Here is a 27914-nt window from a genome sequence, read left to right on the forward strand (position 1 = left end):
TTATTGCAATATTGCCAGCAATGGTCTAAAGGCTCCGACACACCAACCCGATTATCGGCTGTCGGACAGTCTGGCGAGGTCGGTGACTCAAGTCTGTTTGGTGTATTCCGTGTCGTCGTCAGTCGGAGGAGCTATCGGCGCTTGTTTTGGCCGATTTGATATGTTGAGTCGGACTTAATAACCAATCTGATTGGTGGATTGCTAGTCCTTGACTAGCGAATCAGTGACGAGTAAACCGGAGCTGACAACGCCAGTATCTTCTACATACTAGCCATCGTATTTTCTTCCATTCAGCGAGTAATGACAACAACGATCCTTCTTGACTACTATCAACACTCTCTGATGAAAACAATGACTGACGACAGCGTGCTCTGTGTTTACTAGGTCTAGAGAGATGTTCCGTCATTTCCGGTTTTAATTTTTTGGGCGACAATACAGATTAGCGCCACTTGCTATTATGGAGACGTATTACGTCTCGTGCACGCGCAGAACATACGCTCAAGTCAGCATCGCCTCTGTGTTTTTCCAAGGCACTTTTTTGACCTCAGGGAGCCGACTGATCAGTCCGACTGCCTTTTCTGCTGACGGTCGGCTGTCGGGTTGGTGTGTCAGAGCTTTAATACAACCAAATATATTAAAGGGATAGAAATCTTGGTATAAATAGTATGGCACAATCTCTAATGGTTGACAAATGTATATTGCATCATGGTACATATCATTATAATGCCCAACTCTACTGCGTATCACAATTTCTTTGAGCCCAAAGCAATTGCTTCAGTTTGCTTGTTTTGTTTAACCAACAGTCTAAAACCCAAATATATTCCATTTAGAGTGCTACAAAACAGAGAATACCATCAAAACACTCATATTACAGTGGCTGGAACAAGCAAATGTTGGGCTTTTTTTTTCTTGATACATGACTTACAATTATTAATTATCAAAATAGTTTCCAGTTATTTTTTTGTCGATCAACTAATTGAGCAAAAAAGCCAGCCCACAACATCACAAACTTGAATCTCTTTCTACAATATAATCCTTGACAGAAAATCGAGCAGGTGGAGAAGCAGTTTAAAGATGCTGGGAGACACAGGAAATGTTTCTGTAAGGTTTACTGAGTCGAGAAAGACTGCTGCACACAGAGCTGAAATAAATAAATGAAATAATTTTATCGTAATAATTATAATAACCATCATAGTAAGATTGCTTATTTAGGGTTTCTGTCTTCTTTTATATATATAATATATATAGCTTTCAATAAATTGTTCCCTTTAATATTTTTTCCCCTGTGTGTATACATGAGACTTTGGTTTGTTCCACTGAATGTCCTGGTAGCAGCATTCTGTATCCACGGTATCGCACGGGAGCATCATCCCCTGGGTCGTTTCTATAGCAATGCTAATAGACAAGGCACCCTCCCCGCCGTCCTCGCCCCTGCGCTCTTCATCCTCTGCACCTATAAGTTGAGAGTGTCCTGGGGGGGGGGGGTTGTCTTTGGTCAGTCGTTGGTTTGGTTTGCTGTGATTGGCTGGCTGTTTTTGGTGCAGCTTGGTTTTTATACATTCCAGTTCCTAAAGCTTCAGTCCCTGCGGTGAGTTGTCACAGGTTCATGCAGGACTGGATGGTCCCTTTTCGGAGTCCCTCGTGATCCAGCTTCACTCATGGTTGTTGATGCACTCACTCGCTCACACACACACACACACACACACACACACACATACACACAAACACACACACACACACACACACACTCTTACATACATTTCGTCGTCTTCTTACAAATATGCATTTATTCAGTAAGTCACTTGCTCGATCATCCCCTCATTCATCTTTATGTCATCCATTCATCCAACAGTCTCACAGGTTCACACCACTTTAGCAGTGAGACAAAAATAAGTGTGTCACATGTCAACAGTCCATTATTGGTCCATTTGATGTGTGCAGATCACTCTATCCCTTTGTCCACTCTGCCGTTTTCCTGTCTTCTTCCTTTTTTCCCTTTATCCGTAGGCTAAGCACCCACTCTCTTGTTCAGTCAGTCTTTCCCACCCTTGTTCTCTCTCTGTATGGTCCAGCTGTAATCCCATACTTGACATTGTCCAGCTGGTCCAGAAAAGGAGACATGAAGGCCTTGTGGTTGTAGAATAAAGGCCTTCGTAGAGCCTAGGACTCTGGCTGCCCTTCAGGTTCCCTGTCAGTATTTCTGGCCTATGAAGGGAAGCAGAGTAGGTCCATAGAGCTTCCAGCGATGGACCAGTCCAGTAATGGTCCAGTTAGTCCAGTAAGGGAACTAAAATTGAGAGGAATGATCACTAACTAGTGGCAAATTAGTAAGTGTAAAGCTAAACCCCATGAATGATTCATCAAGTTTCTGGTCAATGTTTGTCCCAATGAAGGGAGGTGTTCAGTCGTGTGTGACAGAGGAGATGATTGGGTTAGCCATTGGTAGGCTCCGGTAAAGGCTTTAGATGACAAGATAGCGGGTGTTAGCATTAGCCACTACTAGCGGGGCCCGGTAGCACGCACCCGCTTGCCCCGCTTGCTGACGGTGGTGAAGCGAAAGGGGGTGGTGAGGTCGGGCTGCTCCCCAGGCGGGAAGCGCTTCATGAAGTGTACATCCTGCTGGTTGGGGAGAGTGTGGTTGCCACGGCGAGGACGCCCTCTTTTAGTAAAGCCAACATACCAGCCTGTGTAGCGCGCTGACATCAGAGCTGTGTAGTGGTTTTCCAGAACCTTTTCCACAAAGACGCAGTCATCACTTCGATTACTGGCCTTCTGAGAGAGCAGATAAACCACAGGTACACACACGTGCACACACACACACACACACACACACACACACACACACACACACACACACACACACACACACACACACACACACACAAAGGGAGAAACAAAGAGAGGCTGGTCAGAAAACTGTAAGATAATAAAATTTTTGATAATGTCGATAAAAGAAAGAAGTCTTACCTTTCCTACCAGCTTGCCGCGGCGGTTCATGCACAGGTAGAAATTGGTTTCTTTGCCCCGGATTCTCACCTGGCTACCAAAGGTATCGGCCTCCACTACGAGCTGGGCTTGTGAAGGGACAGACAGAGGGACAGACAGACATTAGAGCCGCAGGCAATACAGAGAAATAAAGTTTGTTGTGTCTGGATTTCACAGGTTTATTAGGTTGTATCACACAAAAATTAGAGAAAGGAATTAGACAACATTCAAGCTTACACAAACAAGCCCATGGCCAAGTAGTGTGGCACTAATTGCACAGATTACCAGACACCAATAAATAAGATTTGGGTTTTTAAAACCAGATAAGGCATTCACATTAAATCACAGTTTTAGGATTCATAGTTGCTCTTAAATGTGCTGATAAATCACAGGCCGATGTAAATGTCTCTGGCTCGACAGATGGTTGTCAGATAAGCCTGGTCACACACATGGATGTAAGGCCGCTGACCACAAATGGGCCTCGTAAAAAAAGATAACAGCCAAGAGTAGACAGAGCACGGTGGGCTGAGAGCAGCGGGAGAACACTCAGACTGAGTGTCTGCGATACTGTTGTTTAAAGGTAAGTGCATGTGCGCGTGCACCTATGTGTATTTGTGTGTGCAGGTGCATGCATGTTCATCCTTCCAGGCAATACCGCTTCACCAACTACACATGTTCAGAGAGCGCTTGTGCCTGTTTAAAAATAAATTCCTAAAATGGTTCCTACATGACCTTAGTCAACAAAAGGGGTCAAGAGAAATCAATACCTCCCTCCCTCTTGCCCTCTTCCGCTCTCTTCCCCCAACTCTTCTCTCGTCTCCCTTCTGCTCTTTTGCTTCATGTTTATACCTTCATGCACCCGCCTCTTCTTTGCTTTATTTCTTCTCTCTGCACTTGGTTCCCCTGTGTAATATCTCATCGCCATAGTTGGTCAGTTTTGGATGGATTGTTCAGTAGGCCCTATAAGAGTGGTATTTGTCAATAAACAGACAGGCTTGTGCATCTATGGTCCCATCTATGGCTTGAAGTGGCGTGTTAGCAACCTGACATGTTTGTGAATCGAAGGGATGTGCAATATGATCCACCGCTGGAGCACATGCAGAAATATGAACTCTTGCTTTATTGCTTTTCTTTCTTCTGCCCATTGATTCTGTGTGGGGTTTAAGAATGGGTTAGACATCATTACAGATGGAGAAAGGTGGAGAGGAAGAGGGAGTGGGGGATGGACAGAGGGAGGATGGAGGGAGGGAGGGAGGTAGGGAGAGGAAGCCTGCTGTTTTAAATCCAGGGGAGACAACAGGGAGGATGAGAAATCAATGGAGGGATCGATGAAGGAGATGAGTTTCTAACACTCGGTCCAACACGCTACCTGCCAGGCTTCACCCGCTAACTCACACTTTTTTTCACTAACACCTTCACTAACCACCTCTCTCTCTCTCTCTCTCTCTCTCTCTCTCTCTCTCTCTCCATTCTTTTGCTCTCTTGTGAATCATTGAGTCAGCAGCCAGTCGATGAGGTCTTTGTACTCCCAAGACAAGCTCCACTGCCCCTCTGCCAAAGCCTGGGGAGGCATGTGTGTGTGCTTTTGTGAGTGTGCCTGCACAGTTGCATTCTGTATCCATTCATGCATGCACTTGGTCAACCTTCAAGTCTTTGTACTTGCAGCCGTTAGTCTGTGTGAATGTGCATGTGTGTGCAGGAAAGAAACTAACTGTGCATACACTCACATGTGCCAAAGTGTTTGGCTGTGTTCTACTGTGTGTGTCTTACCAAATTTGTCTCCATCTTCTCCTCGAGCGCTGATTTTGCGTCCTAGCACCTGGACGTGTTTGCCGCTGGTGCGGCTGTAGAGCTGGTAGACCCGGTGGTGTCGCCGACTCATGGTGTCTCGCACCTGCGTCTGGTTCTCCACATGCACACTGAAGTTGACCCCATCCACACCAAGTACCTGCTGAGAGAACACACACACACACACACACACACACACCAAGGCAGACACACACCCAGAGTTATGATCAGAGTTAATGAACTGCATGTACTACCAATATACAACTTGTTCTTTATAATGTACGATTGCTCTTTGTCATGCACAACTTTCATGAATATTACCTGTAATGGATTGCACATCACCAGCAACATCTGGATACATCTGGAAAATGTAGAAACAGATGAGTTTAGAAATATGTAAGCAACATTGAATGTTGGAAGAGTTATGCGTGACACCATCATTTCCATCTCTTTCTTCTCTGCCGTTCTTTCTGTTCAACATCTCTTTTCCTTATTGGGTGATTACTCACACTGCTGGGTGTGTGGCTGGCACAGAGACATGACATACAGACAGGCAGATGTCCAGGCATCGGCAGACAGAAAACACCCAGAACAGTGTTTATCGTTACGCTACCAGCCTTCTGTCCAAACCCATTTTCTGACCCGTTCATGACTTTTGCCACACCAAAATCTGGCCTCCAAATGACCTGATTGGACCATGGCGAAATGGCAAACATGCCGAGACAACTAGAACATGTTTTGGTTTGGACATCTAAGGGACTGGGCTGGCTTATTTGGCTGCTCTGTGTATGTAGACAGCTGGGCTGGACTACAGGTGTACGCTCTACTGTGATGTGGCTTTGGAGAGTGACGGATTGTGGTTACATTTAGAGATGCTATATATAAGTGAGAACACGAGCTTCCAAAACGTGTAGAAAAATAATTTAAGGAGGAATCAGTTGGTGGTTGGTGATGGCGGTGATGTAGCATGCAGAATTAATATGTATTGTCCTTATTAAAATACAACATGTGTATAATTTCTTATTACTTACTTATCTGATCAGGACATTTATGATTTAAACAGCTGGTTACAGTTAGAATTAAAATTTGTCTCACTTTATCACATTGCTTAATTGAAGTGTAGACCTTGGATGTATCAAATGTTATTCACAACTTTAGTAAGGGAGTGATAGTGTTGCGCAAAATCTACTCTGGCAGTCCTTGAACTGTTCTGAATTAGTGGCTGAAGACATGATGAAGTTCAGAACCAAGTGTGTGGGCTGAAAAGCAATTCTACGAATTTTGTCTTTCCCCACCTCGTTTTGTGCTATCTCTCTGCATGCCTCTCTCTCTCTCTCTCTCTCTCTCTCTCTCTCTCTCTCTCTCTCTCTCTCTCTCTCTCTACTCCACTCTTTTTCTCTGATGTGTTGTCCTCCCTATCTCTTCCCTACCTTATCTCTCCCTCTCTGTCCACTCTACCTTTCTCCTATCGTTCCCTGCCTCCCATCTTCCCTTATGTTGGGGGTTAGTAGGGTGACTCCTCCACACTGTCATGGGCATGCACACAGATGTGCCGATGTGTGCAGGGTGTATGTGTGTGTGTACAGGAGAAGCAGGCAGCTGACAGCTGGGCCAAAGGAAAGACATATGCACTTCTGAGAGAGGGAGATAGCGAGGAGAGAGAGGGATAGACTGAAAGGTACACAAAGGGATAGGGAGAAGGAAGGTAATGTAAGATTAAATAGAGGGGGAGATGGTGGTTGTGATGGCGCAGTGGATATGACACATGCCTTTGGTGTCGGAGATCTGGGTTTAATTCCCGCTGCGAAACATCAACCAATGTGTCCCTGAGACACACTGGTTGATCTTTCTAAGACACTTAACCCCTAGTTGCTCCAGAGGCGTGCAACCTCTGATATATAGCAATTGTAAGCCTTGGATAAAAGCGTTAGCTAAATGACATGTAATATAAAATGAAGCAAGAGAAGGCTGACAGATAATGAGAGAGGTGAGAGATAAAATCATAAAGAAGATGCACAGATGTGACAAGGAGAGGGTGAAAAAAGACAAAGGTTACATCTTGAAGGAAGGAGGAGAAAAAGTGGCAAAATGAGAGACAGTAGTGTAACCACAGAGTGTGGTCTGGCGTGAGAAGTAGACAAAAAGATAAATATGGGAATGAAAGAGGAGGGGGGTTCAACTCATGCACGTCTTAACACATGTCACTGTCTCCTGACTAACACACATATACATATACATATTCTCCTTTCCCTCGTGTTTCTCAGCATTTCGTTCCCATAGCTGGTGTGTTGGCTCCTGAGTCACTCTAATAGATGCAGATATCCTGGGCAATGCAGTAGAGAGTTGGCCCTCACATTTTGCCTGTGCAGACAAAAAAACCTGAGCGCCTGTGCATTGTGAGGACTCTCAGCTGTTAAAACACCACGGCTGCACTGCCACCGAGGACACTGCAGGAAAAGTGCCTCGCACTGGATTCCCCCACTCCCACAAAAGCCACAGACACTCCATATTATGCCAGCCACAGAGAGAAAGAGAAGGAGAGAGGAAGAAGGAGACAGGATCAGCCGGGGGTGGGGGAGGGATGAGAAAATGAGAGAATAAAAGAGCGCTGACTAAAAGTTGGGGAGAGTAAAGACAGAAGGAGGTACGGAGAGAGGGAAAGCCCGGTGCGCGTTGGCTGACTGCCAAAACAAGCAAGAGTCTGACATCATAAACCTGCGTCCCAGCAGATCTACCATATGGAGGCTGCGGTTAGACTAGCAGGCCTCAGCAATGAGGACTGGGCAGCAGCATGGAGTGAGAGCGGTCGGCCTGGTGGGACTCAGCACAGAGTGGTGGTTTCAGCTGTGTGTAGCAGTGGTTAGCGTGGTAGGCCAACACTGGAGCAGTGGGCTGCAGCATGGTGCAAGAGTTTTAGATGTTCAGCAGTGGGCCTTGGTAAAGAATAGTGGTTAGGCTAGTGGGTTTGTGAGTGGTACATGTATCAGCAGTAATAGGCCTATGGTGGAACAATGGTTAGAGAAGCAGAGGGCCTCATAATGGAGCTGTGGCTTTATGAGAAGAGCAGTAACAGGTTGTTGGGGTAAAAGGCCCTTGGCTTTTCTCACTGGCTAAAGACTTTCAGTATGATCATACAGCATGGATGAAGTGACATGGCTGTGGTAAAACTGATAGGCAAGAAGGAAATGAATGGAAAGATGATTGGCTTTGAAAGACCTAAACTAAAACCAGCAGACTAAACAGTGAGACTGCTCCTCCTCAGATACTGCCAGGGGCGCCATCATTCATCAGTTATTAATTCATACTTTTTATCTGAGCAAGTATCTGTGGAAAAATGGGGTATAAGCAAGACAGGAAGACAGATGTAGGCAGTTAGGTGGGTAAGTGGAGAGAGTGTGAGGGAGACACACACGAAGAGAGAGAAAGTCAGGCAGACACCAGCAGCAGCAGCACACACCCTGTCCAGGTTGTGTGAGGAATGAGAAGTATCTGGAGATGACTGCCATCTGGGAGAAGTACAGCCGACACAAAGAAAGAAAAATAAATCCCTTGGCTTTTAACAAGACACACCTCAAATGGGCAAACTCAAGCCCCCTGAGTCTGTATCCGCCTCCCTTATATTTGCTCTTGGCACTTTATCATTTTCCTAGCCCACTAGATAAAGCCGGTGTTATTTGACTCAACTTCTGAAATATTTTCAATAAGGAAAAAAAAGAAGCATTTTCTTGGCGATGGGAAAATGGCCTTTTTCTAAGCCAGCTTGGCCATCCCTGAAGTAAGTGCAGATGGTGATGGAGATGTTTATGGCAGGTTTTATGAGTAACAGGGCCCTGACTCTGACCCAGTGACCCTGAACTGTCAGCCAATCAAAACAGGGCCTTCCATGGCATGTTTTCTACGGGGACTGATGAGGAGTGATGTAATCGTTAGACACTGCAACCTTCCTCTCCATCATCTTCATATGTAGTTAGACCTGCCAGGAAACTAGTTCAAACAATTATAGAAAGACATAGAACCTGAGTGGATAAATACGATTATTACATGATAAAGTGATAAAAGTGACTTACAATACGGTCAGCGTGGAAAGAAGGGGCCACATTGCTTCCCCCCTCCACTATGGAACTTGTCCCTGAGACAGTCTCCTCGCTCGGTCTGGGCCAGTCCGACACTCCGGAGAGTTCCCCTCTGTGTTTTGAATCCGCTGTATGTAGTGCAGAGTCAAAGAGTCAGCGGACACTCCCGTTGGCATCGGCGGCGGCGTGCCCAGGTTTTCCCGGTGTGGGTAAATGTGCGGGCGCGGGCAATTTGGGGTGCGAGGCCGGGGTAACTGTGCCACTGTGACCGCCGGGCAACCTCTAACAGCTGTCCAGACCGGTGGAGAGACGAATGGGCGGGGTAGCAAAGGGGGAAGGTCAGGGCTTTAAAGACTGCGCGTCCTCGACAAGGAGAGGAACAGGTGAAAGCGCGCTCACGCGTCAAAGATAACCAACTGCAATCGACCTTGTTGACCCTCAGAGTGATGCTCGGCCCTGTGGACAGATGCGGTGCGGGCGTAATCTTCTGCGTAATCCAATGCGTAACGTTTCAGCGCAACAGCAAGTTTCTGGTCACCAAAATAATTTCTGTAGTCGGTGAGATGATAACAGAAAGTGGAGTGTTTGTTCCGACACAGGCAGGAGTAGCAGGCAGGTTCAGTCCCAGCAGAGCAGGGTCAGGAGCTGATGGAGGTGGGCTACCTGGGCTGGCTGATGGAGCAAACGGCGAGCTGGAGACGGGGGCTCTGCGGGCGCAGGGTAATGCAAGTTTGCCTCGGTCATGACTGCGCCCCCACGCTGGCTTAACGGGTCTGTGGCTCAGGTAACACCGACCAACAGTGTCCAACAGAGAGGGTGATAAGGTCCCGGAGAGGTCCAGCTCAGAGGGGTATATGGAGAGTGCTGAATGAAAATTGGATAATAAAGACGAGGGAGGGGTGGCTGGAGAGGATGGGGACAGCTGTGACTGGGTGGCGGACTCAGCCTCCCGCGACACAGCGAGGAAATGACAGCCGCACTTTGCACCTGATTTTCCGGACTTCCCCGCTTGCCTCAGCCGCTGGTAACCGCCTGGCTGCAGTAGTCCTCCCTGCGCCCTCTCGACACAATACCAGCCAAAACACAGCACGATGACATCACCTCAAAAATGTTTGAAGGGGGAAAATGCAATCCGATCTTTTTATTTATTTTTTTAAACGTAGAAAGTTTAAGCAGTTTCTCCGAAGACGAAAAAAACACGAAAGTCTCCTCGTTCCGAGAAAAGCGAACTCCGTGGTGCAAGAGAGGAGTCGAGCTCACCAGTTTCTGAAGAAATAAAAGTTAAAACGTGCGCACTGGAAACGTGTCTACCCAAAATCACACTGACAGATCAACTCCCAGATCAGAACCTGCACCGTCCCTCGTTCCCTTATGTTTGCCTCCCTGTTTCATTCAGACACCAGAGGAGAAAACGCAAGATAGAACGCAAAAGGAACCCAGTCGTGCGTTTTTTTTTATCCACTTCACTGGTATAATGCAGCTTCTTGCTTTCAAAAATGCCAAGGTTTTCTTCCATAAAAAGCTCTTCTTGAGGGGGCTGCATAGGAGAGGCGCGTCGGCAGGCACAGACCTCACTCCAAGAAAAACCAGAACAAGATTTTAACAGACGCGGATCAATCTTCCCTCCCTCCCTGCCTCCTCTCCTCACTCCCTCCTTCCTCTCTCTCGCTCCCCTCTCTTTGCCTCTCACACACACGCACATGCACACTTATTGGATCAAAATGGGATTAGTCAGTCGCTATGCGATGCCGAATCAACTTACACTGCACAAATATTCATTTTAACAAGCGTTCCGTTCTGTGAAAAACATCTGCTAATGAGGTGAGATAATTTCACTTGTTTAGGCTACAATACAAATCAACTTGTTTCTTTAATTTTCACGAATCAGGCCATTTTACCATTATGTTATTGTGCCTTGTTTCAACTTATATTTGTTTGTGGAAATTCCTGAAACAAGTAGGCTAAATGCATTGGAAACAATATGGTGTCATAGTATCGAGAGGAATTTATTCGTTTAAGAAAATACGATTTTAAAGTGGATTTCAGAGCAAATTAATATCTGTGACAGGAAGAGTTTTTTTTTTTTTTTTTAAATATCTCCACAAAACAAAGACACCTGCCTCAGTCAAGTGAACATCTGTCTTGCGTACGTCTTGCCCTCCATTATCTCCCCTGAAGATAACCTTACCCCTGCAGCCTCAGTGGCCCCGGACTCAGGGTGGAGGGCAGTGCACTCACACACCCTTCAGAGCCGCACCGCTTTCAAGTGATGTATTTTGACTCCCCATTTCATAACTTTTAAGTTAAACCTTAAGAGGGAGAAATGAAACTGAGAATGAGAGACAGTCGGGAGGGCGGTATGTAAGCACGGATACGGATCCAAAACGAACATTTCTCAGGGATTTCGGCAGCAACGCCCGCTCTGCGCTCCCAAAACTCCCTCTCACCGCCGCACAACCGCAGACGGTCAGCCAAGCCAACACAACACTCCAGCCATACCTTTCATTCACACACAGACAGACAGACAGACAGACACACACACACACACACACTGCACAGAGAGAGTGAATAGAGTAAAAGAGAGAGAGAAAGAGTCATCAGGGACAGTTATCTTGGCTCCAAGTGTAAGCTTATTCTTTTCAACATTGTACTTTCAAATCACCCACCCACCCACACACACACACACACACACACACACACACACACACACACACACACACACACACACACACACACACACACACACACACACACACACACACACACACACACACACACAGGACAGGGTTGAGCTGGGCTGGGTATGGGTACTGTGGTTGAATGCCTTTCCAGTCATGCTCCATAGACAAGCCTCTGGCCTTCTTTCCTACTACTGGCTCTCTGTGTCTTTGCACCTGTGTCTGTGTGCTTTTTCGCTGCTCACCGCACTGCTGCAAGGGACACAAGTGTAAATGTTGTGGAGAGGGATTTGAACCACATTCTGGTGATGAGGAATGAGGCCCGTCTGGTACTCTTAAGCCCAGATGAAAGGGTTCAGAACAGGGACTATAGCACATCTTGGTACAATGGTGGAGTAAGAAAAAGCAGACAGAATAGCTCAACTCCATTCACATTGTACACAAAAGCCTGGTTTAACAGTAGTAGTGGATTTGCAGATATAGTAGATTTTCCAAAAGGATCCTGATGCTGAGATGATCTTCCCATTGTAAATCTGGCAAATTTATGTTACACTAGGATTCTTCTGGGAAACAAGACTTAGTGTATCTGGCTCAGCAGTATGAACATGTGTTGTGGTTGAAATACAAAAAGAAAATAAAGGACAAAATTAAACTGAGCCCCATTCACATCTGGAGTCACAGACAGTTATAATAACATATTGTTCATACCTCAATTGTAACTGTGATTGGTTGCTCACTAAACAAACGTGCAGCAAATCTCAGAAATTACTTATAGCTTGCTTTTTCTGTGGAGTTTTGTGCAGAAATGTTACCTGGGTTTGGAAATCACATTTCACGTACCTTATCCAAAAAAGAACAAAGTTAGGGGGAAATATTTTTTTTAAACCAACCAGGCACACAAGGCCTTTTCTTCCTCCCTCTCTCCTTCTGTCACATCACTCTTTCTTTTTCATTTTCTGTCCTCCCTATCTGTCTTTTTAATCTCCCCGGCTGTTTTTTATCTGCTCACTCTGTCCCTCCCTCTGTTTGCAGCCAGCATATTGATTGCCCATGTCTTTGCCTCTGCAGCTCCTGCCTATTGATCCCTAGCTAACACACACACACACACACACACACACACACACACACACACACACACACACACACACACACACACACACACACACACACACACACACACACACACACACACACACACACACACACACACACACACACACACACACAAACACACACACAAACTTGTGTGCACAACACACATCCTCAAACACATGGATGTCCCCTTTCTGTTTCTCCGCCCTCAAAAATCTTATTTTTATGTAGACCAACTTTGCCACACACATTATTCATAAATGCACACATGCATGCACTCACATGTGCACAAACACACACAAAGAGACACACAGCAGGACACCTATTTTTTTGCATATACCCTCTGTTGTGTTGAATAGATTTGGCATTGATGGACGTTATGCCTTTGTGCTCCTCTCTCGACTCATTAAAGTGAATGAGAGCCTTGTGTGTGTGTGTGTGTGTGTGTGTGTGTATGTGTTTCTGGGGCCCTAGCTGCTGTAGGTCTGGGCCCAGCAGCTTTTACTTTGTATCTCTCTCTCTCTCTTTGATTGGGCCTGTAGGGTTCTTCATCCAGGGAGCCTGGTCAATATGGCCATTCTGTCTAGCAATTAACATCGATCAGCGCTCGTCAATACCGTCAACACCCAGACAAAGACCCAGGGTGCATTGCGTGTGCTTGCCCTTTCTCTATCACAGCCCAACAAATCCCCAAACAGCACTCTCATTATATGAGAGCATTCTGGCCTGACCCCAAGGTCATCGTGGATGAGAGGCATGGTGTGCTGGACTCTATGTTATGGGTGACTGGAGTGGAACCTAATGCAGAGCTCAGAGCGTTCTGAGCCACGGGCCAGTTGTTGGCTCATTATGACAGTTGTGTGTCTGTGTGTGTGTAGAGGTGTGGGTGAGGAGTCAAGTTTAGATATTCCTTGGTTTGGATATAGTCAAATACAAGTTGGCAGACAGGCAATATCATCCCCCCGCTGTGTACTCTTAAGTGTTAGACACTGAGAAAACTTTGAACAGTATAAATGCAATCCATCATTCTGGTGACACACAGATTTGGAGTTTTCAGATGTGTCAAGTGTAGTGGATTGTGTCAAATTAGCTGTGTCTATGAGGTATTGGCTGTATATGTTTGGATGGGAGGAGGGACCAGGGAAGCAGGCCTGTGTATATGTGGGATCTCTGGAGGGAGAGAGGCTTTTGGCTTTGATTAATACCTGCAGACATGGGCCTTAAACTTCACATCAGATGTTGAGATGTCAGGCTAACATCGGTTTCTGGGATAGATATCCCTACTCTGTTAATCATCGGCCAAGTTTAAACTGTTCCCCAATGTGTAAATGTATGAGACACTTAATAAAGGCCCTTTGATGACAGGGGGGCCCATGCGAAGTCAAGGAATGCGTACAGTGTGCTGGGCTTTGAAATGAGAACCTGTTCGCCACTTGTCCGCGTCTGCGAGATGAGAGAATCGACAGCTGCAACTAAGTGAGAGCAGGAATTAATTAGCGGAGAGTCGTTTGTGCGATAGTGAGCCGCGGTTGAGATGAAGAGAAAAGCAAAATATTGTTTTTATTAGCAGCGATGTTGGTGGTGCACAGCCTGCTCTCTTCTCCTGCAAGATTAATCCAGTGAGTATGAACGTTTACTTTCCTCGATGCACAATCCATCGCAGCTGTTGTCTCTATACATAACACAGCTGAAGCACTGGAATAACTTTACTTTGACACTTTCAAGTTGGATGGTTTGATGCTGCTTTGGACTCGTGTCAGGGTAATTATTCATGTAATCTAGCTTGTCATTGTAAGGCCAAAGCCTGGTTTTGCAGAGTGAATCAGGTAGTTGTGTTCTTTGGGCTACACCTGCCTTCTTAGCGTGATACATGATACAATTTTCATTATGGACGTTTTTCAGTGGCTTCAGGAGTTTATTGTCATTGTTGTGAATGAGGTTTGCCAAAATATCTAATAATACAAAACATCTGTGATTAACTACATGCAAAATACTGACTTCAAATCCAACATTTGAAATCCAGCAGCTAGATTGTCTCATCTTCACCTCGGTGCCATCTGGCAAGGCCGCTTGCTGAAGTTTGGACAGTTTGCATTGATGAGATGGTTCGTAAAAATCATAAAGACATCAAACTTGGAAGGAGCCATCTTCATGCAACTGGATCATATATCAGCATCATCAGGAACTCATGACAGAACCTTAGGCAGGGGCCAACAATTCAAGAACCTCTGACCATCCCAATGAAATTATTAGGCACCATCTAAATATTTTATTTGACTTTTAGATGCACAAAACTAAAGATAAAATGTTACCACACTGCAGGGTAAACACAAAAAGTCCTGTGCGATTGAGATTTACTGCAGCAGTGGCACTGCATGCTGTCTGACACTGATTGGCAGAGGCTGTTTAGTGCGCTATGTGAGGATGTAGAGAAGAAGAAAAAGAGAATTGCTTTTGACCAATGAGGTTGTACATAAATATGCAACACTCAGCAACTGGTTTGATGTTTGTGTAATTATGGTCCTTGTGGTTGTGTGTGTTTGTTTGAGTGAGAGTGTCATGACCCTCAGTGACAGAATGTGCACAGCTGAGTATGTGGAGTTTGTGGCTATAGTGTAAATGGTTACAAGTATATGCAAATATTGCATCAACAAGGGTATGCACAAAGTTGTGTAGGCGTGTGTTTCATGCACGGGTGTGTGTTAAAGAGAGAGAGAGAGAGAGTTATCCTGCGCTCGCCATGCATAGTGATGTGAATTGCAGCTGTGGCTTGTGTTGGACGCTGCTCCAGCATGTTTTTTTTTCTTCCTGTTTCATGTTCAAGCACTCTGCGATGGAATCCATGATCATGGTAACCTTCACTCCTGTCATCTTTTCTGTTCATCTCTTCCACACTCCTCCCTTCTCTCCTCCTCCCCCTCCTCCACTAAGTGCCCTTTACTCTTCCATCCTCCTCTCTGCTCTCCTTTGTGCTGCTTCTGCTCCCTTTCACTGTGTCCATTTCTCTCATTCTGTTTTTTTTCCCCTCTTTCTGCCCCTTTAGCCTTGCCACCGGGCAGAGGAGGAACTGTAATGTTTATGAAACCCTTTAATGTGCTATGTAATTACCCTGGCAACACCTCCCATCATTACTCATGCCAATAAAGCACCTTCGAATTGACATGTCAGAGTGGGAGAGCAAGAGACAGAGAGAGAGAGAGGGACATAGCACACACACTTTCCATCATTCACCCCCCCCCACCCCCATTAATCTTTCCTCCTTTCTTGTCTTTCCTCAGTCTCCATTTGTTCATCTCTGTTTTGTCGTTTCTTTCATTCTTTCCAGCCACAGCTCCTTCCTCTCCTTCTGCATCCCCTTCTCTCCAGCTCACTGTGACTTCTGCCAGATGCCCAGGTGGTGGTCAATTACAGCACAACTCCTTTTGGAATAACAAAAGCATTCTTAAACTTGCTCCAGTGAGCCTATTTTAGGAAGACTTCTCTGTATGTTGGAAACTGGGTGAATGGGCTTGAAGGAGAGTAAGAGAGAGAGACAGAGGGTGTGTGTGTGTGTGTGTGTGTGTGTGGGGGGGTGGCATTATAAATAAAATCTTACTTTTCTTTATTTCTTACTGAAAGAGTGTAAATGAGGATGCATAAAACAGGCAGGCAGCTACAGGAGTAGCCTGAATAGTGCTTTCCTAACACAACTTGTTGTGAGTAATGCAGAAATGTTTGTTAATGTTAAAAACTTCCATATGAAATTAACACATACTCACATCCTCTTACAGCAGTCCCTCCCTTTCCACTGCACCCACCCATGCTAGTCCTCAGGTCACGTACCTCCCACTTAGACAGCTGAGGCCCTGGCCCTTCTTGTGTTAGCACTTATGCTAAGTCCCAGAGCTTTTCTCTATCTTCACTGCGAATGCTCAAACCCCATTTGCTGCCTTAACATTGGACTCTTACTGTAATACCCTTTGCTCACCTCTGTTCATCTGTGGCTGTAGCCTCTTATTCTTCCTCTGTCCTTGCAAAATCCTCATTTATAAGACGAATATTATAACGAATTAAGCAGCAAAACAATGGGTGGGTGTCTGCCTGACGTCAGCCTGCATTTCATTAGCAATCGCTAGGCTAACGTGTTCCATATGGAGGAGCCTGCAGGGTAGCCCCCTGCTGCCCAGCCTCAGCCGAGCCCAGCCCAGCATGGCCCAGCTCGACTTGGTTGCCACGGTCTGCCCCCACCCTCAGTCAGCCCCAAGTTAGGACCCCATCCGGGCCCCTGCCATTATGTCATCTTTAATTTGGACTTGTCACACATCACCTGACACCTACCCCCGTCATGCTGTAACCTTTTGTCCCGTTGGAGCGAAAAAGCACTCCGGAGGCTTTCTCCCTCTCCTTTTCTCTCCCACTTTGCGTTGTTTTATTCTCCCTTTTCTTCTCATTCTTTCTCTTTCTCTCACGCCCTTTCCCCCTTGCTCACACTCTCTCTGTTGGCTTCTGTCACTTCCTCCCTTTTCTCGCTTCAACCTCTCACTACATGTACACCCACCTGCCTTTCCACTCTGCCCTTTGTCATTCAGACTTAAGTTAGATATGTGAGTTTACATGTGTGTGCGTTATGAGCAGAGGAAACAACCAAAAAAAGATTCAGACAGGAATCTGATGACACCTCAGCTCAGTTACCCTTTTCCCAGACCCCCGACAGATGAGCTGAATGACAGTGATATATGGGAAGTGACAGTCAGAGGGAACGTAAAGTGCTCTGGAAAGAGCTAAATTATAGCACATGTCAGGATTCTGGAGTCAGACTGGTGTGTTGGACAGAGCTTTGGACTTCTGGAGAGCAGCAGGGCCGTGGGGCTGTCTCCTGTGATGGAAATATGGAATGTGACGGATCTCTGGAATTTAATAGAAGTAGAAGGACAAAGATGGAAGCACAGAGAAAAGGTTGAGAGGAAACATTCATGATCAAGCATGAATTTATGTGCTCAATGTGCACCGAAACAAAGGTGGATATGCATGTGCAATACAGGTGTGATGTGTGCAGGTACTTGTGAGCGTGGCTTGGTGTTTGTGTGTGTTTGCACGCTTGCCCTTTCCTGGCGTGTGTAATCATGTGTTCTTTATGGCCCATGTGCACTGGTGTTTGTGGGTTGCTGTGCGCACCCATGTTAGTTGATGGGTGTCTCAGGTAGCCGTCCCTCATCACTGGTCTGTTCCCCCAGGTCTCTGCTGTTGGCTTTACTCTGCTCTCCTGTTCTGCCATATGCTTTGTGTGCTCAATTCTATTCTATTCTATTGCTGAAAGTATGACTAACTAGAGCAATTATACAGATAATTGTGGGCTTTGACTGGTTTGAAGCTCAAAGTTGGATGATTAAATTCATGAGTTCTGAAAGATCTATTTTTATATCTTGCAAGTAATAACTCCCCATTGCTTCTGCAATGCAAAAATGAATAAATCAAGCAGTGACAGCTGGTGGACAACCACTTGGTTAAAATTATTCTCTTCAGCTCAATGGCCTGTATTCAGCTTGGATAGAGGAAAATAATTTTTTTATGAAGGAACTATTTTGTACCCAAATGATCTGGTGAGAACTGCGCTGACCGAAGTGAAAGGAAATTTCAGAGGCTATAAATACCTAATCAACTACATGTTGGATAAAACACTGAAAATGGAAAAGGAACAGAGAAACTCATAATATACACAACTAAATTATCTACATTGAAATTAATTTGTATTGTGCAAAGCCAAGAGAATATTCCCACACATTTTCAAAGGTTGCACAGCAGTTAAGAAGCTACTCGAGCCTCGTCGCTTTATGAACATTCCTATAAAACTGATAATTGTCATTTTCTATATACAGACAAGTGACAAGTTAAAGAAACCTGAATAAACGAATGGAGAAACATAATGGATGCAGATGTTTCCACAGAGGGCACGAGGGGTCACTGAATGGTTTGATGAGCATGAAAATTATGTGAATCATATGCTATGGCTTTTATAGTCACAATCTCAACACAATTAAATACCTGACTGAGATAAAATATATTAAACCCAAAATGATTTTTTTTGCTTCAGCATTCAATCAAGTGGAGTGATATCGTATGCATCTTTTAATACACAGTTTCCTGTACTCTGCACGACAGATAATACAAAAGTTAATTCTTGACTTGGAAATGGTTGTTTGACAAAACAATCTTTACTCAAGGTCCACTCAATTAATTGTTCTGGTGCTTTCATTCAAATCTCAGAGTTGCACACTTCCTCAGTAGATAGAGTTTGCCTGACATGAATATATCATTAGGTGACAAAGACCATATCTGAACAGCAACATGAGTTACGGTCTGTGTTGTGTATACAACCACTTGAACAACAACCACTTGAAGACTGAAGTTCCAGACAGAGGTGAGAACTGAGCCATCTCCATCTGCTGAAGAAGACCATGAGATGTGGTTGAAAGTTATATAAAAAGTTAAGTGGACCTTGAGTTGGGATTTTTTTGTAAAATTGGAATTGTTTGAACAAGAACAGAATAATTAGAATTTTTGGATTATGTGTGGCAGAGAGGATGCAGGGAGGTGTTTTTACTTTAAGGTCACTGACTTTGTTGTTGTGTTGAACAGACAGAGGACTGTGTCTTCTGTGACAGAAATCACAATCTCTACATCAACACTTCAGGTGCTCAGGTAGATCACTAAAACATGAAGTTTTCACCTTTGTTTTTATTCTGCAATGTAAACCGCGTTGACGTAGTGGAATTGTAGCACTTGAGCTCTTTTTTTAACCAATAACTGTCACATTATGTGAGCTGTACTTTCAACACGCAGCTAAAATCACAATGCCTGCACTTTCAAAGTAGTGAGTCTGGCTTATAAAATGACAGTGGTGGAGTGGTAAATACCAGAGTGACAACATCAGACATTTGTTTAGTGAGTTTGGAGTGTCTGGTTGCGCGGTATGCTCAGTAGCAGTGTGTTTTCAGTGGCTGTGTCGTATGTGTGTGTGTTTGAAATCATGGTTTGTTCATATGAGGGCAGTTTACAATTTGTGTGTGTGTGTAGACCGTGTCAGTAGCTTGTGTGTCCAGTAGCATGGTGTGTGTGTTGGCTCTCTGTGGGGTTGTTGGTTGCTCATACTGGTTGGAAGTTTATGATCAGTATTTTCCGGCTTGCATGACTTAGCGTGTGAAAATCCATTCACACCCAAAACACACACACACAAACACACACAAATGGTGTGGATCTTGATGATATTCCATGGTGTGTTCGTTACTGTATGGTAGTCTTGGTAGCGGTACAATGTGGGGGTAGTCAGGGTGTGTGTGTAACTTTGTGTGTTTGTGAGTGCAGCTGCATGTCGGTGTGTGTGGAATGAGTGTAAAAGACATCAGACACCACCGTTAATGGGCTTAATCAATGACAGATGAAATTCCTGTTGTTTTTCTCACCACAGCACTGTCTGCTCCAATAGAAACAAGGCACAGAATGTGCAGAGAGACTGATGGGGATGACTGAGGTTGGAAGTCTCACTTACACTCACACTCACACACACACACACACACACACACACACACACACACACACACACACACACACACACACACACACACACACACACACACACACACACACACACACAAGTGCTGCGAGGAAAGGTTCTACATTGACATAGACCTGCTTGCATTTTGCTTCACCACAGAGTTTACCAATTGCATGAAATATGCATATCACAAATAAACTATGCATACAGTGGTCTTTGACTTTGTTACAGACATACGTCCACACTCTTACACACATACTTGCCAAAGTCCTTTCTGTGCTCCAGCTGGGGACCCAGCTGCAGTGATGTCATTGCTTGCTGCCACTTTGCTGATTGTGACTCTTATTGAAAGCAGAGCACTTTGATTTGGCTTCAAGAGCGGTCACTGTGCGCACGCATACACACAATACACAACCACTAAAATAGATTGCACGCATTATGCACATACGTACATGTACGGTTCATACCATCAGCATATTTTGAGCCCACACACACACACACACACACACACACACACACACACACACACACACACACACACACACACACACACACACAGTGCTTGGATCATAGTGGCCACAGCACTTTAACAGAACTTTTCCAAAGTAGACAAACAGCTTGAATACTCAGTAGATGAGATGGAAAGCAGGATGAGAGGGGAGGAAAGCAAAAAGGTTGTGCCCCTGAAGACTTGATCCAGAAAGAGAGAAAGAAAAGAGAGAGAGAGGAAAAAAATGAGGGAGAGATGGGAACGCAGCATTGACAGTTTGCTTTGAGAGCAGAGATAAGAGAGATGAAGTTACGCAATGAGGGAATTTCTCCTTTGCCTCTCCAGCTATCCCCAAACACATCTATCTCCCTCACACATGTATGTTTATTCACACAAACACCTTTCACACAACATGCAGACAAACAAACACACACTCATAACTGAATGCAGATTTATGTACAGACATACACACACCAAATAATCTTTGCCAGAACCGTTTTCTTAACTACCAAGATCTGATATAAAACATAATTCTCCTCTTAACCTCCCCAACAGTCACACATGCACACACTGACAAAATCAGTTACAAGACTATGTAAAAGTCCTGCCAGTGTAAAAAGCTGCAAACATATGAGAACAGTTCTGAACAGTTTCCCCATATTATCGTCCATCTGGAATTGTCCCAGCACCCCCTTTTTCCTCCTGCGCTGGCCTTCGCTCTGTGTCCTCACTGCCAGTGGCACAATCTCAAGTTCTCAACCCTCCGTCAACTCCTCCCACCCCCGAGACCTTTTTATCCATTCATGTCCCTAGACCCTATTCGTTTGCCTTTCTAAACCTTTTTGCCCTGTCCCCTTCACGTCCCCCCTTTCTCTCCCAACTTCCCCCTCCCCTCCTTTCTCCTCTGCCTTGTATACACTCGTCTGTTGGCATGTCCTCTGTCTTTCCAGCCTTTGAAGGCTTTTCAGGCTGCTAATAAAAGACAGGTCCCCACCACAACAAAAGGGCTCAGCACTGCCTTTGAATAAACAGTTTATTTCGCTTTTTTCTTCCCCCCCCCGCCCCCCCACACTCTTGGCTAAGGGGGAAATATGTGCACTTGCTATGTTTTTTTTTCATGTGATCACAATGCTCTGTAACAGATTAACAGAAGACGAGGGAGGGAGAGAGAGAGAGAGAGGGATAAAAAAAAGAAAGAACAGAAAGAGAGCAGGTAACTGTGGCAACCTTGGCCTTCACAGTAGAGCTGTGTGTGTGTGTGTGTGTGTGTGTGTGTGTGTGTGTGTGTGTGTGTGTGTGTGTGTGTGTGTGTGTGTGTGTGCTGTCTGTCAGTCAATCTGGTTGTCTGTATCTCCGTGCTGACTCGGCCCATATTGTTTAGGGGTCGTGGGACACATGCTCACCTCCCATCTCAGCATCTTATCTTCGGAGCAGTGCAGCACACTCCTATAAGCACCTGTAGTCTGCACTCTAAGGTAAACTCCCCAAACCACATTAGGCCTGTGTACACTGGCAACACCTGGCTTTTCCCAAGGGGATTCGAATAAACATGTAGTTGAAGAGAGACCTGTTTTGTTGAATAAACTGGAACAACCTGGCTTTGAATCTGAGCTTAATCCACCAAATCCAGGGGATTCACGTCAAAGTAAAGTTGACAATTTGTCCTGTTTACAGTGTTTTCTACATTTCTACCTCTGTATTTATCTGGGTAGAAATGACTTATAAGGCATATTTGAAAAGGTGTACTCCCCCACACCTCCCTCCCGAATGTAAATAAGGAACTGGACCAAGAGTGGCTGTTCGCTGGAAAGACACTCTGCTACTGATCGGAGATCCAACAGCCGGGCCAGGCTGGGCAGGGCAAAGTGCTCCCTCCAGCAGACCTGGACAAACATAAACAGCTCAAAATATTTGAAATGTATGAGGTGAACCTTAATTTGTCTCATCAGACACTTTCACAACCTCAATGTGGACGGAAATCACTTGAAAGATACATTTATTAAGCACTTCTAATGTGTGTTTTCAAGTGCTCAGAGTGAATTCAGCTACTTTCTTGCCCGGGTGTATTTCCCTGCTTGTTTCAGCCCAACCCACACAAGCCACAGCCAGACTGTAACACAACCAAATGCTGCACTGGACCAAACCACAGCTCGCAACTCCACATCCACCAGGAATTTCTCTCTCTCAACCGGTAACTCCTTCCGGCTCATTCTTTTCTTGTTCGTCCACCACTCCTCCCTCTGTCCTCTTCTGTTGTTCGCCTACCTTTTGCCTTTTTACTCCCTCCTCTGTTCTGCTCTTTGACTCTTTCTTTCTTTTTTTGGTACTGACAGGCTGTGTTGCCGCAGCCCCAGAGCTCAAAGTAAATAAATGGTCATTTTTCGGCCTCTTTCTCTTGGAAGAAAAATATCAGCGAGAGGAGCATGTGTGTAAAGGTTTGTGTTAACTGTGCACATATGTGTGTGCGTGTATTCATCCGCCAGTGTGTGCATATCTGTGTATATATGTGTGTGTATGTGTGCATGTGTGTATGAGGCAGCAAACCACAGGCTTATTGGAGCTATTAGAGAGCTGGCTGAGCAGCACAGCATAGCAGCACCAGATGGGCAACTAGGAGTAGACACAAACACACACACACACACACACACACACAAACACACACACAAAACACAAACTATGTACACAGACATATGGTGCACATTAATGTTGACAGACGAATTATTAATACATACAATACACACGTGCATAAACAGACTTTGAAATGTATGCAAACAAATTGATTACACACGTACACTTGCACACAACTAGCATGCACAGCTGCCACACACTCTGGAGCCCCATGATGCTCCTGATGAATGATGGACGGAGTGAGAGTGAAGACGGGTGACACCAGAGAGCATCCCTTCATCTCTGTCACCCAGCTAATCCCTCTATCCTCTCATCATTACGTCACTTTGCCTCTCGCCAGACACCCCCTCTCCAAACCCTCATCCTGCTCTGTGCGTCAGTCGCTTACTCTTTCCCTTCTCCGTTTGCCTACTTTCCTCCATTAGATCCGTCTCTCTCTCTCCCTTTTTCTCTCATTCCCCTATGCTCACTCTCCTTGGTTTGGTTCTAATTTATTTATTTATTTAAATGGAACTTCGGTTTATGTTTTAGATTTTTTTTTTTCAGTTATTTTTATTACCATTTTCCAACAGATTTATACAATTCACTTACATATACAAAAAAGAGGGCCGTCCAAATTTACTTGTTATAATAATTTATAAAAGGTTGCCAAATTGAGTAAAATGTTTGTTCTTTTTTCCTTAAAGAATATAAAAAATGTTCCAGTTGTAAATATTGCATTACGTCTGTAAGAAGGTTTTGATGAGTAGGAGGAATTTTATTTTTCCAGTTTAGTAAAATTAGACGTCTGGCTAGTAACATCACAAAACACAATACATTAATTTGTGAGCTGTTCAAATGTATGTCTGCAGGTACAACACCAAATAATGACATTACTGGATCTGCTGGGAGTCTAACATTAAAAATTGCTGATAAAGTCTCAATTATTTTAGACCAATAAAGGGTGATGTGGGTACAGTTCCAAAATGTATGTGATAGTGAAGCTGGGGTATAGCCACAGCGTTCACAAGAGGCGTCCACTCCCGGAAACATCCTGGACAGTCTTTGATTGGAAAGGTGCAATCGGTGCAGGATTTTAAACTGCAGCAGACCGTGTCTGATACAAACTGAAGAGGAGTGGACCCGCTCTTGAGCTTCGATCCATTGGTCGTCTGTGATGTTTATTCCTAAGTCTTCACTCCAAGCATACCTTATATGGTCAAGTGTAGTTGTACAATCTATCTGTGAAAGGTAATTATATATTCTAGAAATAGATCCTTTTTTGAGTGGGTTCAATAATACGTTGCTCATAGGACATACTTCAGGCTGATTGGGAAAAGAAGGAAATGTTGCTTTAGTAAAGTTGCGCATTTGCAAGTATCTAAAAAAGTCTTTGTTATCAATATTAAATTTATGAATTAATTGTTCAAATGTTGGAAATATTTTGTCAATGAAGAGGTCTATAATTGTATGCACTCCTTTAAGGTCCCATTGTTGAAATGATTGACCTGAAAATAGCTTATGTGCTTGATTACCAGTTATTGGTGTAAGGACTGAACATTGATTCCACTGAAAATGTCTTCTGATCTGAGACCAGATTTTTAGTGAGTGAGACACAATAGGATTCTGAGCCTTAAATTTAGAAAGATCAGAGGTATAATGTATCAATGATCTCAGTGTATTAGGAGAAAAATGTTTTTGATTTTTACATTGAAATACTGTACCATCTGTGCAAGTACTGTAACACTACAATTTTAAAATACTCAAAGTTGTGCATTCAAAGTCAAGTATATGCACAGAAGTATTATTACCAAAGTGAACTTAACGTATCAAAAGTAAAATCCTTGATTATGCAGAACGTGAACTATTCAAGTATAATATTATTAAATAAACGCTATTATTGGATTATTATTTCCAATTTACTAACATATAGCAGCATTTTAATGCTGAAGCTGGTTAAGGTGAAGTTAATTTGATGCACTTTATACAATTTGGGGCTGTTAAATCTTTAACAATGAGTCATATTTTATAAACTGGTGGTATATTTTAAATATAAAAACTTAATTAGCAAAGTAACTAGTACATAAAGTTGCAAGATAAATGTAGTCAGTTAAAAAAGGACAGTATTGTCCTCTATGGAGCAGTGGAGTAAAAGTACAAAGTCACATAAAATACTATTATATTATTACTTCACATGCATTTCACATGCACCCTCACTCATGGGCCTGCACAAATATGTGTATCTATGGACACCTGATGTACTGTATGTATGCATAAGGATCATTGTAAAGGGCCTAAAACATAACGTATCCTCCTTTTCAAATTGTCTTTAACATTCCTCTGCCTTCTTATCATTCAAATAATTTGTATCTCCTACATATTTTCCTACTGCTTTATTGCAACCTGTTTTGTGAAATGTATCTTACTTGCATAGTATTAGGGATAACCTGTCCAAAAATCCCTTTATATTTATTACCAGTGTTTTGAATCCCACAAAACAGCTTACACTTATCAGCTTCCCAAAAGTCATAGTAGCTTTTCTGGAATTTCTTATTTTCCCTGCAATGTTCCCTTTGCATCTCCCTCTTGGCCAGCAGGAATTTACTACAAGCTCCAGCGTTACCCCTAACATTCTCCCATTTGTTATCCATCAGGCTCAGCACAGTTATTGGAAAGTTGCAGTCGTGCTTCCCGTGGCGTGGATGCGGCCGGCGGGCACGTTCTTGGGGTTGCAGTAAAACAAGCGTCTAATGGCACCCCCTGTAACCACAGCAAAGGGGGGGCACGCGTCACCAGCGCTAACCCAGGAAATGCTTTGGTTGGCCACAGGGTAATTGGGACTGTCCCATGTAATTTGGGCGGAGAGGCAAGCACGTTTGGCCGGCACTCCTGCACTTGTCTCTCCCTGGCTGTTGGTCAACCACACAACACCACAGAAATGACAAAGGGATGGAGGGAGGGGAGGAGGAGAGATGGAGAGATAAGAGATAAGGGTGGGTTTAGGGAAATTGGGAGAATGAGTGAAGACAGAATACTGAGAGGCTGCATGGAAAGAAATCAGTGAATAGAAAGCAGAGGGAAACTGTAGAGATTGAGTGAGTGGATTAGCAGTGTGTGTGCATGTGCATGTGTGTCTTTAAAGGAGTGTCACAGCAAGTAGAGAAAGTGAAGTGTGGTGTGTGTATGGTGGGCATTATTTTTCCCCAGGTTCTCCTACGCTGAGGCGGATGGAAAATAGGAAAGGGGAGCAGGGGGAAATTCAGCTTAGTCAGGTCTTCTGCTCCAGCAGTGTACTCATCGCAGTGTGTGTGTGTTTTCTCTGTCTGTCAGGTCCTCTTCACAAGCAGCGCTTACTTTAAGTGGGACAGACAGCTCGAAGACTTAAGAGTTCAGTGTTCGAGTCTGAAACCACAGGTGTGTCTTTGTGTGCACACCTACTGTGTGTGTGTGTGTGTGTGTGTGTATACATTTTCTGTGGGTACACATTTCTGTTTTGGTGTGAATAGGTTTAACTGTGTTGGTCATGCATCTGTGTTTTTTTCTACATGTTTGTGTTTGTATGTGGTACTATACATGTGACCTTGGCTATACGGTGTTGAGTGTGTGTGTCTGTGCGCATACCTATGTGAGTTTAACCTTGCTAAACGCACGACAGTATGTGCAGTAGAGTGTCCGTAATCCCTTTGTGTTTGTAGTGGCTGCTGTGTCATACCTGTCTGTCTCTGCAGATCTTTTCGTATTAGTGGAATTAGATGGCTTGTTCTGTGTGTTGTCTCCGTGTGTGTGTTCTGTCTGCCTATTTGTCTGTGTTTTCTCGGCTCGCTTGTGTGTGTTTGAGTGCATGAGCAGGAATATGTCTGCGCTCCGCTTATGTTTATGTGTGTGTGTGAGCGTGCATATAGAAATGTGCAAGAATGTGAGTGTGTGTTGCAGGCTATGGGGTCACCGGCAGGTCCTCATCTCCTCAGACCAGACCAGACGATGAGGAGGGGAAGCGGCTTGGTGCGGTGCAGAGCGCAGCGGTGTGCTGTGTAGCAGTCTCCAATCTGGGACATGGCCTTGGGCTGCGACTAAATGAAAAATGAAACAGCAGCAGTGGGGCCTTAAATGTTTGTAAATCGGAGACTGGCTAAACCGTGCTAAACACAAAAACACACACACACACACAGAGCAGACTCCAAACAGATCTCCCACAGAACAGCACCCTCTGACCTGCTTTCCTGGCCTGGTTCTGGCCCGAATCCAAACCTAGTCAGGTACACACCAAAGGCGATTTCTCCGCCAGTGGCCTGCCTTGGGTTTATTTTCCTTTTAAAGGCTGCTTTGTTTTCATGATTAATCAGAGTGAAGGGTTCTCAAGCAGGATTCATGACCGCAATTGAATGCATTTTTAACTTCAATAAACAAAATATTTAGCAAGTGTTGTTGTTCTTTGCCCCAGATTCTTGCGTAACAGTGATACTGTATGTTTAACAAAGCACAGATGCTGTATCAGCCTGGAGACATAGGTCTGCATTACAGAGGGAAAAAGACAGGGAGAGAGACTTTTTAAGAATGTCCCTACCTTTGGTTCAGCCACAACACACACATCCTCATCCAGCCAGGGCCAAAGGCTGGCCGAGCCCAAGAAACACTATGACCTCTCTCTGGGCAATGCTGAACTATTCAGC

The 27914-nt window shown here is 44.5% G+C and overlaps 1 protein-coding gene and 1 long non-coding RNA gene across 4 annotated transcripts; one reads left to right on the plus strand and one right to left on the minus strand.

The window, feature by feature from the left end:
* Positions 1–678: 678 nt before the first annotated feature.
* fgf18a (fibroblast growth factor 18a) lies at positions 679–10479 on the minus strand. 2 transcript variants are annotated; one of them, XM_039814418.1, is made up of 5 exons: positions 8841–10474; positions 5095–5134; positions 4756–4936; positions 2968–3074; positions 679–2772 (listed from the first exon to the last, which is right to left on the minus strand). In XM_039814418.1, the coding sequence occupies exons 1-5, from the start codon at positions 8870–8872 to the stop codon at positions 2500–2502; spliced, it is 633 nt and encodes a 210-aa protein (XP_039670352.1). In that variant the 5' UTR covers positions 8873–10474; the 3' UTR covers positions 679–2499. The 2 variants fall into 2 exon arrangements, with proteins under 2 accessions (XP_039670352.1, XP_039670351.1); XM_039814417.1 differs by having other exon boundaries at positions 679–3074; positions 8841–10479.
* Positions 2631–27647, plus strand: LOC120567444. 2 transcript variants are annotated; one of them, XR_005640570.1, is made up of 4 exons: positions 2631–2795; positions 3406–3565; positions 26575–26658; positions 27178–27647. It is a non-coding gene; the product is annotated as an uncharacterized LOC120567444 (long non-coding RNA). The 2 variants fall into 2 exon arrangements; XR_005640569.1 differs by lacking the exon at positions 3406–3565.
* Positions 27648–27914: the final 267 nt, after the last annotated feature.

Source organism: Perca fluviatilis, chromosome 10, assembly GCF_010015445.1.
Source record: "Perca fluviatilis chromosome 10, GENO_Pfluv_1.0, whole genome shotgun sequence".
Taxonomy (NCBI): Eukaryota; Metazoa; Chordata; class Actinopteri; order Perciformes; family Percidae; genus Perca; species Perca fluviatilis.